The 13,584-nt window shown below is 36.1% G+C and overlaps 2 protein-coding genes across 3 annotated transcripts in view; both read left to right on the top strand.

Annotated features, from left to right (window-relative positions):
* The window catches only part of LOC106721630 (CLIP domain-containing serine protease 2), a 30,793-nt gene that overhangs the window by 3,270 nt on the left and 13,939 nt on the right, over positions 1-13,584 (top strand). The window contains exons 6-7 of one of the 2 annotated variants that reach the window (XM_045681840.1): positions 223-400; positions 2,010-2,270. In XM_045681840.1, the coding sequence (XP_045537796.1) occupies positions 223-400; positions 2,010-2,262 (431 nt within the window). In that variant the 3' untranslated portion in view covers positions 2,263-2,270. Of the gene's footprint in view, positions 1-222; positions 401-2,009; positions 2,688-13,584 lie in introns of those variants that run through there. The other variant, XM_014516615.2, reaches the window with a different exon arrangement.
* LOC106720790 (CLIP domain-containing serine protease 2) lies at positions 6,809-10,403 on the top strand. Its single transcript, XM_045681841.1, has 7 exons — positions 6,809-6,963; positions 7,331-7,458; positions 7,849-8,062; positions 8,145-8,326; positions 8,921-9,029; positions 9,304-9,481; positions 10,123-10,403. The coding sequence occupies exons 1-7, from the start codon at positions 6,903-6,905 to the stop codon at positions 10,367-10,369; spliced, it is 1,119 nt and encodes a 372-aa protein (XP_045537797.1). The 5' UTR covers positions 6,809-6,902; the 3' UTR covers positions 10,370-10,403.

The following is a 13,584-nucleotide window of genomic DNA, read 5'->3' as shown; positions in this document are numbered from 1 at the left end:
TAAAATACATATAATGATGTAGAAGAATAGTTTATCTTATTACCAGCTTACACATGATTTGCAATCGCTATTTCTTAATGTTCATATGTTTCATTGAGTTCTTTAGTAACCCAGACGGCTTGAGTGGTTTGAAGAATGAGATGTCATTCGAATCTAAATATAAAAATTTAAACACAAAAATATACCAAGTTATGCCACTGAATTATATCTTATTATCCGTAGGAAATTCAGGAACAATTTGTTTACCGATAATGAGGGATCTACGGGAAATGGACATAGCACAAGAATTCGCTACGGTAGCTGGTTGGGGAGCGACAGAGAATCAAAAACAATCGAATATTCTTCTTAAAGTTCGAGTGCCTATATATCCAGAAACGACGTGCGTTTCGTTTTACAAAAGGTGAGAAAACACAATCCGCACTCAGGTTTCTATCTAACGTCCTGCAACAATATAAGGTTCACACCTTTTTTTATAAGATAAGGGCATACGAGTGACGGGAACAATGAGACCCATGGACATTCGCAACACCAAATCTGCTATTGCTTTAATAATTTCAGAAAATATTCAGAATTAATAAAAAATAGCCTGGACCAAAGGATAGAGAGAAGACTAAACAACATGAATAAGATTAAATTAGTATGAGATTCCCGTTAGTTTTCAAATAAAAATTATTCACTGAACTTCATGTTCATCCTTAAACCTCTAAAAAATAATTAACAATACGAACACTTAGCTTATAAGTATTTACCCCATACGTTTATTTACAACAATTTCACAAATTTTACCTATTTGTATAAAGGCAATTAATTATTTTCTATAATTTTTAATCATCAAGATGTTTGATGTATTTAAAGTTTTATTGATATTTCTTAAGTACTTATTTTCTATCGCACTCGGCTAAACTTTAGATTACGTACCGTCAAGTTGGCGGCTGCAATTTTTACGCCGAACACAGTTATATCTAAGGACTTACTAGCCAAAGTTAAAAGTTGCGGAAACTCGCAGATTTTTAGTTATTGAATAAACAAAATCGTATTTTAGGTTAGTTTTTTCCACTACTTTTGACGTAACTTTGACAGTTTTTTTAATAAGTTTTATACAGCCTTAAGTCATGAATGTTACTTAAATAAATTTAAAAAATACTCTATTTAATTGGATTAAAGTTTTTTAAACCAAATATTATTAAACCAAATTTATTTATTTTAGTTTTTATTGCGAAACATTATCTTAAATTGAATAAAAGTAATAAAAATGTGACATTGATATTGTTAAATTATTTCATAATTTTGAAGACACGGAACGCAAAACACAGGTCACAGAACCGAATCAGTCAATCTCGACTCCACCTGGTACTTTCTGCCCTACCCCTAGAGTATTTATGAAAAGCCGGAGGCGCGGAGGGTGACTCGCCTCCGCAGCTGAGGCTTTTCGACCAGCCTCAGCCGCTCCGGCCCGCACGGGCACCCGAGCCTCGGTACGCTAAGGCGGAGAGGCTGCTCATCCCATAGCGCCGGAGACGTTGCAATTTGTTAGGGAACCAAATTCTGCTCATTTTATATGGTTGTTTAAAATATAAAAAAAACTGTAAATGTTAAATTAAATGGCATATTTGGTATGAAAAACTTAAATCGAATTAAATAGAGTATTTTTTAAATTTACTTAAATAAAATATATGACGTGAGGCTGTATAAGATAAAGCCCTTGACCATTTTTAAATAAAACTGTCAAAGTTACGTCAAAAATACTGGAAAATCTACAATACGATTTTATTTATTTGATAACTAAAAATCTACGAGTTTCCGCAACGTTTAAGTTTGGCTAGTAAGTCCTTAGATATAACGGTGTTCGCCATAAAAGTTGCAACCGCCAACTTGAGGGTACGTAATCTAAAGTTTAACCTCGCACTCTTCTGAAATTCTTCTTCGAAAGATTTGACATACATGCAAACATAAAATTGAAACAAAGAAGTGAAATTTTTGAAAGTAACTATTTAACTGTATTTTTCCAGAGCCATGCAATCACGTTTATTTAAACCAAACATGATGATGAATACGATATGCGCCGGGGACGAAGGCCGTGATTCTTGCAAAGGTGACTCCGGTGGACCTCTCATGATCGAAGCACCTTACAACGGGACATACAAATTTGTCCAATTCGGCATCGTGTCTTACGGATTTGAGCAATGTGGTTTAAGCAAACCTGGAATGTATACCGATGTTCGAAAATATATGAAATGGATTTTGGATACTATTAAACCATAGAATTTTACCAAAGAAACAAAAAATATATTTTTATCTTTTATGTTTAAACTCGAACGATTTTATAATAAATCTTATGAATTCTACTTGATAAAGGAGATTGGATAATCAATATTTACTTAGTTTTTAGGAATAGAATAATAATTTGTTTTGAAAAGAAAAGAAAAAGTACTTACTACTTGTTAATTTCAATTGGATGTCAGTAATTAACATAGAGCGTCGATGGTGAAGTGGTCGGTAAATCAAAAGTTGCCACAAGTACTTCGCAAATCAAAAAAAAAAAAAATCCGGAATTTTGTTATTTTCAACACCATATACTTACATAGAACATAATAAGGTGGTCGTCATTTTATCATAATGTTTCATAACGCTATTAATTGCTTGTTATAAAATACCTTAAGCTTAATAAAATTTATTGAATTGTAGACCAACCGTCGTTTCATTAATATCCATAAATTTATTTATGTAAAATGCCACATGAATTAAATAAAAAAGCACAGTGACGACAGTGAATAGACGGTGAGTGCAAGAAGGTGATAGATCCATGGCCTGATACTTTAACTATCATGAACTGAAGTGAAGTTATATAGACCGAGAAACTTATTTGACTGGTGTTACAATATGTTACCAGGCGCGGCTGTGGCGCGCTGCTGATAGGCAGGCGCGGCTGTGGCGCGCTGCTGGTAGGCAGGCGCGGCTGTGGCGCGCTGCTGGTAGGCAGGCGCGGCTGTGGCGCGCTGCTGGTAGGCAGGCGCGGCTGTGGCGCGCTGCTGGTAGGCAGGCGCGGCTGTGGCGCGCTGCTGGTAGGCAGGCGCGGCTGTGGCGCGCTGCTGGTAGGCAGGCGCGGCTGTGGCGCGCTGCTGGTAGGCAGGCGCGGCTGTGGCGCGCTGCTGGTAGGCAGGCGCGGCTGTGGCGCGCTGCTTGTAGACAGGCGCGGCTGTGGCGCGCTGCTTGTAGGCAGGCGCGGCTGTGGCGCGCTGCTTGCAGACAGGCGCTCTGCTTGTAGACACGCGCAGCTACGGCGCGGTGCACAACACAGCTACATAGTAGGATACAAGACCGGACCAAATCTGCATCTATATCAATAATGGTGACCTCGATAATTTGATCATATCTCTTTATGGTTCTAAAACATTCGACACATGACTATACTACATAGTACGTCCTCTACATGACATCAGTGGCAGCCCGCAGTATGCCAGATACTGAACGTCCCGCAGTCCGTTCAATGCTTTAATTCACAAGACCATGTAGGGCAAGCGTCCCGCAGTCCGTTGCCGATAGGAGCGTCCCGCAGTCCGTCCTCTACATAATATTAATGGCAGCCCGCAGTATGCCAGATGCTGAACGTCCCGCAGTCCGTTCAATACCTTACTTCACAAGACCATGTAGGGCAAGCGTCCCGCAGTCCGTTGCCGATAGGAGCGTCCCGCAGTCCGTCCTCTACATGATATTGATGGCAACCCACAGTTTGTCATTTCTGAAGATACCCTAGAGGCATCTCCTGATACAGAAAGTCTCATATTCCGTTCACAATCTCACTTCTGCAGTTGAGTATCCCGCAGTCTACGCAACGCAGAGCATCTCGACAATACATGGACAAAACAAACTGAACTAATAAAGGGCGTCAATGACTATTACGACGTAATGACATACGTCTGACTCAGGTAATGGCTTAACACGCTCAGCGCAACCGACTAGCCTTACAAGTTCACTTTAAAATGAAAAAATCATGTTGGCATGTAACGTGTTAAATCTTGCCACGACTCGGCCTTACCTGACCTTCACTAATAAACTGATCGAGTTATTCAATTTCAGTATTTAGTAAAGAACACATCTTTAAATTAATTGAAAAGTCTGATGTTGACTTATTTGGCATCAAAACTTGAAATATAAAAATATTGGTTCGATCTTACCGCAATACAAATTAAATAGATCGTGTCCACAATCCTGTCTGCTGTGAAATACACAGACAGCGCAGCGCGTGAGCCTCACTGCCCACATACTCCCATGCAGAATACACGGCTTGGTCCACGCTACCCTTGTTTCGCAAACACTGGTACGACTTTGATATCGACTCAACTTGCTACGACTACAACAATTATCACGGTAACGATCTGACATTTTTCTCTTTGCATTTATTTTCACGAAAATGCAAACACAAACACAGAGTGAGCAAAGTGGATAGAATCACGTGGATCCTATCCCACTTCTGATGTTAGATATTTGATCCAAAAGTATTTTAAAAGAAATAAACTAACAGCGAAATAGTGAATTTAACTCTACTTCTAAATAATCCTCGCAATAGTATAAATTCAAACCGAACGTAAGTAAACAAAAATGTAACAAAAATGTCAGACATTCCGCAATGACGGATGGAGAGATACTGCCTCGAGCAGCAGCGCACGCTTCCTTATAAAACCTTTTGAGTGGCTACCCTCAACAGTCCTAACAATATATTATTTATACTTTATATATATATATATATATATATATTATTTATACTGAGGTATATATATATATATATATATATATATATATATGTATACCTCAGTATAGCTTGGCGACCCGTCGCCACGGCAAGCGTTGCCACGCCAACAATTCGGTTTACAAGTGATCCTATAGATGTTTCAAATTGTTTTGTTGTATTGTTTGTGATCAAAAAGGGATTCATAGGAATGGAAAATTTGCATTTCAATTGCAAATGAAAAACTCTATGAGCAACAGTTTATTCGCTATTTTTCCAAATTCAAGTTGCCGTTTGCTCGTTTGCTACTTATTGCTATTAAAGAAGACATATTCATCAAAACACCAAATGACAATTTTGCACAGAATTTAAATAACGTGTGATTTCCTCTTGTTATTGCAATGAAGTTCATATGTCAGTTGCGATAACCCCAGCACAAGCGTTGAATGATAAAAAGGTAAATTCCAAACACAAGGCTAGGTTTTACAACAATATTATTTTGAATCAATTATACGATGCAGACAAACGCACTTAAGGGCATTTTAGCTCGAATTTATTGATAACAAACAAACGTAACGAAATACCATTTGGTTTAAACAATGACAATGTTATAGTGCGGCGTGGGCGGCTTAAACTATAAATATAGACTATTTTCGTTTTCAGGAAAAATCAGAACGAAAAGAGAAAAGAAAGGGAAACGGGGATATTCCGTGACCCACCCACGGGCGTGTCCTCCACGAACATAGCACACTTCAGGAATACAGTTAGTTGCTGCAAGACTAACCCAGGTTTGAGGAATTTGTGGGAACACGGGTATTGTGAATGGTAATTCATTTTAGCGATATAAAAAATTTTGTTTCGAGTCAGTTTCGAACTCGCTTATCGAAAGCATTTTTCGTTAAATCAATGGTTTTAGTTATTTTGCCTTAGCTAAGTACTTGCTCAGTATAAGCTGAGCACATGACTATAAATTTCAAAGCAAACTTAACTTTTAAGGTATCTACGAGCAAAGTCGACAAAGTAGCGATCGATCTGCACATTTCTCTAACCCTAGAATTCAGAGACCAAAATCTCTGTATAAAACAAATCGTCGTCCCTGTCATTATCATTAACAAAATAGAGATAACAATATGTTTTAAACGGAAAACCAAACCAACATCGTCAAGAAATTAAGTAACATGCTGCACATAGATTAATTAGTTTGGAAACTATATATATAAAAATGAATCCCTATATCCCTTGGTCACGCCATCACGCGTGAACAGCTGGACCGATTTCACTTTTATTTTGTTGTGTTTGTTATTTTCTGGAGTAGGTTATTATGACAGAGAAATTTAAAAAAAATAAATGGATGGATGGATAAATGGTGTTTGTTTGAATGTATCTCTAAAAATGCTTTGAAATGGATCTTAATGAAATTATATATAAAGATATAAACCAGAGTCTGGAAGAACATATAGGCTACATATTTTTTTAAATTCCGCGCAGAAGAAGTCGCGGGCGACAGCTAGTTCTTAATAAAAAAAACTTTGGGAATCTAACTTTACCTAATAATCTAAAGATTTACCGGTAAAACTTAACTTTTACCACTGCCTATGGAAAAATTCTGAAAAGTTATGTGAACTTGGTTTATTTTGAGCATTTACCACCATTCACTTGGTATTGCTCAAGATTTAAGTATTAATCATAAAAATTATAAATGTCTATAAATATCCTATTAAAAGTATTTTTTTTTAAATATCATTAAATTTTTATTATTACTTTTTTAAGAATTTATAGTAGTTGAAGTTGATTAATGAAAAAAAATAAAAAAAACATCTTCGTAATTTTTTTTATATAAGTCGGCTATTCACTGATATATGTATTTAAATCAGTCTTATGTTTTACCAAGTAAATGGTAGAAATAAACAAAAACCACATAACTTATTGAACTTTTACCATAATAAATTGGTAAAATTAATGGTTCACTGGTAAATCCTAAGATTCAACGTTGTTTGGGCCTTTAAAGTAAAATAATGTTTACATTAATATCCCCTCTACTACGATAAAAAGAGCACAGTAAATAACAAATTGGGTAAAACCAGACGAGTGTGTCCAGAAACTGAAATGTTGGCAACCAACATCGGGCGTAGTTAGTATCGAGAAAGGCACGGCGAGTGGACAACGTGCCTGCACGATGCGTTCACACCCCACTGTATTGTTCTGTGTACTCTTCGCGGCCCTCACCAATGCCCTCAGTGAGTACAAATATACATTATCAATTATTTACTATTACTTGCTCCATTTATAGTATATGTTAATTTGAAAGTATACTTGCAAAAAGCTTAAATATTCCGTCGCTAACTTTAATCTCATTTTTTTCTTGTACAATACCAGTGTCTGGGACCTGAAAACTACTAAATAATTATGTTGTTTTTTAAATATTAACCAAAGTCTGATGTGAAAATAATTAACTAAAATGTAATAAACTTTACCTATTAAACTTCTTAAGGAACTGAGAAGAGTAATGAATTTTTTCATATATAGTAAACAATAATTTAAGGAGTATTATAAAAAATATTAAATATGGTTGATTAAAACAATAAATTATCTTTACAATTACAGAACAATGCGACGATTGTGTTAAGATAACAAATTGTGCATCGGCAATACAGCTGATCCGCACAGACAGAAGTGCGGCGGCAATTCAACAACTGCAAAATGCACTCTGTGGTTTTGAAGGTGTTCAAAAGGTAATCCACATTCACATTAAAACGTTTGTTTAAAACATTAGAAAGACTACTAGCTTTACAAAAATCTGTAACATTTATTCATCATGAGCAAAGTTATATAGAACTGTGACCATAAGGGAAAACATTAAGACGCTGTTTTGTATGTCATTCGGACTTTTGATAACCTAATAAGTTTGTTTCGTAATTTTAAAGTCTCAAGTGCTATTCGAATTTGTTCTTTACCAGAACAGATTACATATATTACAATATTCATCAACGTCTGTGAATTTTTTGCTTTTTTTTTGTTACCACCAGAAACAAGTTCTAGTTAAACATCATCAGCCTTAGTCTGCCCACTGTATCCAGAGATCTAATATTATCACCTTTTTAATTATACAATTTTGTAAATAGGTGTGCTGTTCTGATTTCTTTACCAGTCGATCTTTGAATGTTGAAAATGAAAGCAAAAACAACACACAAACATCTGGAGACGAAATCGAAAATCATCGTAACATACGACTTCTACCAACTGAGTGTGGCGATGTAGACGGGAACAGAATTGTCGGAGGAACCAGTGCAGGCCTGTATGAGTTCCCCTGGCTTGCCCTCATTTCATACAGAGATAGTGAGTGTTGTAAAATATTAGCTGCAACTAATGCGTACGAGAATTTAAAATGTTCTAAGAATTTTGACTGTTTCGATTGTAGATGAAGGAAAATTAAAGTTTAAATGTGGAGGCACAGTTATAACTGCTAGGTACGTGCTGACGGCCGCACACTGCATCAAAAACCAACAAATAGTCGGCGTTAGAATTGGAGACTACGACATAAGCCAACCTGAAGATTGCGTGGGAGAGGATGAAATACGCGAATGTGAATCCAAATTTCAGGTATAGCAATTTTCTTATCAAATAATAAACTAAACTCATACAAATAATAGGAATAATACATCATCATCGGTTTTCTTCCTCTCCTAGTCCTCATCTTTCCATCTCTTCCTAGCCCTACTAACACTCATCATTAAAGTTCTTCTTGTCACATGCAATTCTTCCCTCCTCATAACATGCCCAAACCATCTTTTACCTTTTAATTCACTGCTACTTTTAGACTTCTTCTAATATACTCATTTCATATTTTCGTATCCTATGCACTCTTGTTACACCACACATCCATTAAAAATACTTAAATTTTGCATTTCCGCTACACGTTCTATCTTTTCATCTCTTTAACTGCCTAGAACTCGAATCTATTATAATGAGCATAATTATAATGAATAAATTAACAAAATAAAACAGGAATTAACACCTATACAGAAGACAATATTTTATCCATGGTACGTGGCTATGGTTCATAATACCTAGAAACGTAGAAAAACATATTATACCTTCGAAGGTTCCTAATTACGGTAAACAATACTAGATAATCCAAGTTGCACGTCAAAAACTATTGGATAATCGCAACTAATTATGTTGTACTTCCAACAGGATATCGCCGTATCTCATAAAATACATCATCGCGGTTATGTTACACAACCATACATATTAAATGACATTGGTCTGCTACGTCTCGCCAGACCTGTGGATTTTTCTTACAGTAAGTTTTACCAATAGACTTGTTTTTTTTGTATTTATATTCCACTAACGTACTTTAATATAAGATCTTTAGTCAGTATTACGGCCGAAATCGATATTCGATATCAAACCACTTTGGCTTATCACTATGATGTTTTAAATTGTTTTTTTTATTCTATTTGGTTCAAATTTAACCGACTTTAAGCTTGCTATTTATATACTCAATAGTGTTGAATGTGTTAGGTAACTTTTTAGTTGTATAACAATGTCTAATTAAATTCCACTTTTTACTTCAGGAAATTCTGGTTCAATTTGTTTGCCTATCACAAAAGATCTACGAGAAAAAGATCTAGTAGGTGAAAGAGGTGTCGTAGCCGGCTGGGGTATGACCGACATACAAACTAAATCCAATATTCTACTTAAAGTTGAATTGCCTATATTCTCAGAATCCTCGTGCAACATGCTCTACAAAAGGTGAGGAGTATAAAACCATATATAACTCTAATATATGGACGTGGTTACTTGAGATTCTTAGGCGAGGTACTCGTAACCTTATCTTAGTATTTTGAAATAGAATGAGATTTGATTGTTTCCACTGAATAGGCCCCGAAACCACTGAACCGATTTGAAAAATTCTTTGTAAGTTGGGAAACTACACTAAGCTCTGGGTGACATAGGTTATATTATTTTTAATTCCGCCCGGACTAAGTCGCGGGCATCTGCTATTTTACTAATATTATAAATGCGAATGCTTAGATGGATGGATGGATGGATATTTGTTTGAAGGTATCTCCGGAAAGGCTCAACAGATCTTGTTGTAATTTGGCACAGATGTAGAACTTAGTCTGGAAGATCACATAGGCTATTTATTATGTTTTTTTTTAATTCCGCGGGCGACAACTAGTATAAGACAGATGTGAAAGTTTATCATGTCAATTTCTTAAAAGTGTAATAATATCACATATTATAAACTTATTGAAAACTTTGTTTTCTTTTTAAGGAATATGCGCGTAAGTTTAAATATGAAAGACACAGTTTAATTCAAGGTTGATAACGTCAGTGGAGTCAAAAGATGTGAGTTTACAATTTATTAATTTAAGTATATTATTTTCCAGCACTTCAAGACAGCTCGGACCAGGTAGGATGACAAATACGTTTTGCGCCGGCGAAATAGGCCACGATTCTTGCAAAGGTGACTCCGGTGGACCTCTAATGCTCGAATCATATTACGATGGTACTTACAAATTTGTCCAATTCGGCATTGTTTCTTATGGACCTAGACTATGTGGCTCAGAAAAACCTGGAATATATACCGATGTCCGGAAATTTATGAAATGGATTTTGGATACAATTAAACCATAGATAGTAATAAAAACAATAAAGTTATTTTTTTTTATTCTTTGGATTTTACTCTTCTTCCTACGCTTTTCTTATCCGGAAACGATGGAACTGGGAAGTGATCTTTGCTATATGTCCCCTATATAAAGTAAGGGGAAATACTATAGTTCTATTAGCCAACCTCCTTTATGCAATGACCTTAAAGAAATCCTTCAGGAAATAACATTAAAAAAATAAGTCATTTCAAACATACGTTAACAAAAAAAAATTTAACTTCGAATTTAATCTAGTAAAAGTCGAAAAAAATGTGTTTGAACATTAAGGGATGTATAAAACTTCTGTATAACTTAAAAAGTCAAGTACCTAACCGAAATAAAAAAAACAAAGTAACTACATACTACTACGTAAAAAGCTAGAAGTATCGTAATACTCACTAGCTTCTTCACCATTTATTACTCCTAATAGTCCTTCTGGGAAGGGACTTCGAGGTAAATGAAATTTCAATTTCAACAAAAAATAAATAAATGAATGAAATATGATATTATTGATTATTACCGACTATATGCGGAGTCAGCTCACTAGGTTTTCGTCGTTTAGTCGTCGGTCTCGTCTTTATCATCACCTTTTACGTCACACCATTTACATCACCAATACATCCATCTCTTCCTAGACCTAATCCTAACGATGTACACTCAGGCCCGTTCGCGCTATTCCAATTACAGAAAAAATGCCTTTACAAAGAGACAAATTTCGCCCCTTCGTCGCTTTTGAGGTGGACGGTAGTGGACTAGACTTTTTCGGATTGATATTCCGAGAGAGATTCTGGCTTTTTAACATTATACTTCCGCGATAGGGTTTGTTTATAAACCTCGCACCCTTTATAATTAGCTGGATGGCTACTAAGACATAGGGCACATTTTGCTGGAGTATTTCTATCTTTTCTTAGGGCAGTCTGCAGTATTATATGCCTCTTCACACTTTATGCATCTATTTGGCCTTAAGCAGTTATTTTTCGTGTGACCATATTGTTGACATTTTGTACATTGAGCTTTAACCTCACGTTTCTTGGGATCTTCAATTGTTACGTTTGTATTTTATATGACTCTTATATCTTTTACTGTTTTATTGTTGGCACCAGGTTTAATGTTTACAAAGAAAGTTGTTGAAGGTGTTTTTTTTGGTCCAATTTTAGCATTAATAATCTGACCTCTAACTTTGTTGCCTGATTTTTCAATTTTTCTTATGATTGCTTCATGGGGTGTTGTCTGATGTAAATTTTTTATTACAATTCTATATGGTCTTTCTTCTTTACGTGTAAATATGTGTCCTATTAATTATTTTTGGCGCACGAAGGTCATTAATTTTTTATAAGATTGTACTGTTGTGCAATTTACTCTTAACTGGTTTTTTGTTATAATTTTTAGTGAATAGTCCGTTCGTCCCAATACAGACTCAAAGGCTTCAATTAATTTGTTTATATCTTCTATACCATATAATATACGGGGTGGTGGTTTGTTTTCTTTTTTCCTAGTGACTTCTGCTGGGCCGGGCATATCTACATCAGTCGATAGAGAGCTAAATCTATTCTCTAAAGAAAATTCTTTTGGTGGTGAACCCGATGTTCTTTGTCTTTTCTTATTTCTTAATATAGGAACTCTTTGCCATTCTGGAGGCATGGTTTCTGTACGGGTAGTATTGGGTTCACTAATTTGGAGTCCAATATTAAGGTTGTTTAATGAATTTGCCCTAGGGCGGGTGTTGAAAAAGCTTTTGTGAGGGGTTTGTTGAACCGTGTGCTTCTTAAATCCACTAGAATTCTCCACCTCCGAAGCCTGGTCAGCCACCCCGGAGAGTTTCAGGTTTGGCCGCAAAACTGTGCCCCCAGAATACGTGGGGCTGCCCGAGATTTTCTCAGGGAGGGATCCACCAGCACCGCTGGTACCTAGACCTACCTACCTCCTGGGGTAGATAATTTTTCAATCTTGCTTCCATGTGTTTGTCCTTCATTCGTTCTAGACTTTTTAAAAGACTATTTAGGTCCTAAGGCTTGGTATAGCCTCTTCTATTCAGTAAACTGATAGGAAGTATGGATATACCGCCATTGATCGGTCGGCAGAGCCTCGTTTGTAGATTTGCAGGGGGCACCACGGAAACTATTCGGTCTCCGTCGCCATCCGGCGCGTGCAGGTGAGGTTGACAATTGGGACGGATGAGATATTGATACCGCTCCCCTTACCCCCCTAACGCTCTCAAATAAAAAACTCAATTAGTAACCTATTTGTTCTTCCAGGCTGTGTTATACACCTATACCAATTTTCAGCGAGATCCACGCAGCCGTTCTTGAAATGTCTTCCAACAAACATCCATCCATCTAAACATTCGCATTTACAATTTTAGTAAGATATAAAATGTGTATAGAAACATCTGCTTTGGTAATTCCTGATCAATATAACATTTGCGGTTTTACCTATTGTAATCTTACTCATATTATAAATGCAAATGTTTGGATGAATGGATGGATGGATGGTAATTGGACCATCAAAGAACCTTATAGCGAGGACATAATGTGTAGAAAAATTAGGTGTCCCACAAATTGCAATTCTGAGATACTAGAATAATTAACAATTATAAGTCGACATAGGCTCGAATTAAGTTAATAGCTATAATAAATACCAGAGCCTACCTACGTAGCCATCCAAGGAAATTCTTTAAAATGTGGTTTATTAATAAGATGAAATAACTCCATCTATTGCCTGCGTTTTTAATATTTTAATTACTCTTTAGTCTTACTCATTAAAATCTATCTCGTAAATACTTTCATCATTTTACGCTGTCGGAAACAATCATAACGGGCTAATAGTGCAGGAAAAGTGACAACGAAAACGTTCCGCCTGATGTGTGACTATTGATCTTGTCACGTAACTTACATGAACACATAATTCATTTATACACACTGCACAACTATCTACTTTTGGAGCATGTCAAGTGTCAAATATTTAAAACTTGAATTAAGACGTTTCGATCTAACCAAAAAGTGTACGTTAAATAGAGAACTGATGGTTAACCAAGGTACGAGCCACTTAATCACCTAAGGACATAAGGACACACGATGCATTTAAAGAATCATATACCAAGCGCAGAGCCCAGCACCCAGAATAGAGCGACTTCCTCTGCCCCGCTACGTGGAGCTAGGAAGATAAGTCACTTAAAAAATAACAATATAAGTAAATAATTAAGAG

Source organism: Papilio machaon, chromosome 17, assembly GCF_912999745.1.
Source record: "Papilio machaon chromosome 17, ilPapMach1.1, whole genome shotgun sequence".
Lineage (NCBI taxonomy): Eukaryota > Metazoa > Arthropoda > Insecta > Lepidoptera > Papilionidae > Papilio > Papilio machaon.
The sequence above is the reverse complement of the archived record's forward strand: the minus strand, read 5'-3'. Positions and strand labels throughout refer to the sequence as shown.

What these genes read in the sequence shown, in the direction of transcription:
- LOC106720790 (XM_045681841.1), top strand. Translation starts at nt 6,903, where the DNA reads ATGCGTTCACACCCCACTGTATTGTTCTGTGTACTCTTCGCGGCCCTC. An exon ending in AATGTGAATCCAAATTTCAG is followed by an intron (nt 8,327 to 8,920) that starts GTATAGCAATTT and finishes TACTTCCAACAG; the next exon opens with GATATCGCCGTATCTCATAA. An exon ending in ACCTGTGGATTTTTCTTACA is followed by an intron (nt 9,030 to 9,303) that starts GTAAGTTTTACC and finishes TTTTTACTTCAG; the next exon opens with GAAATTCTGGTTCAATTTGT.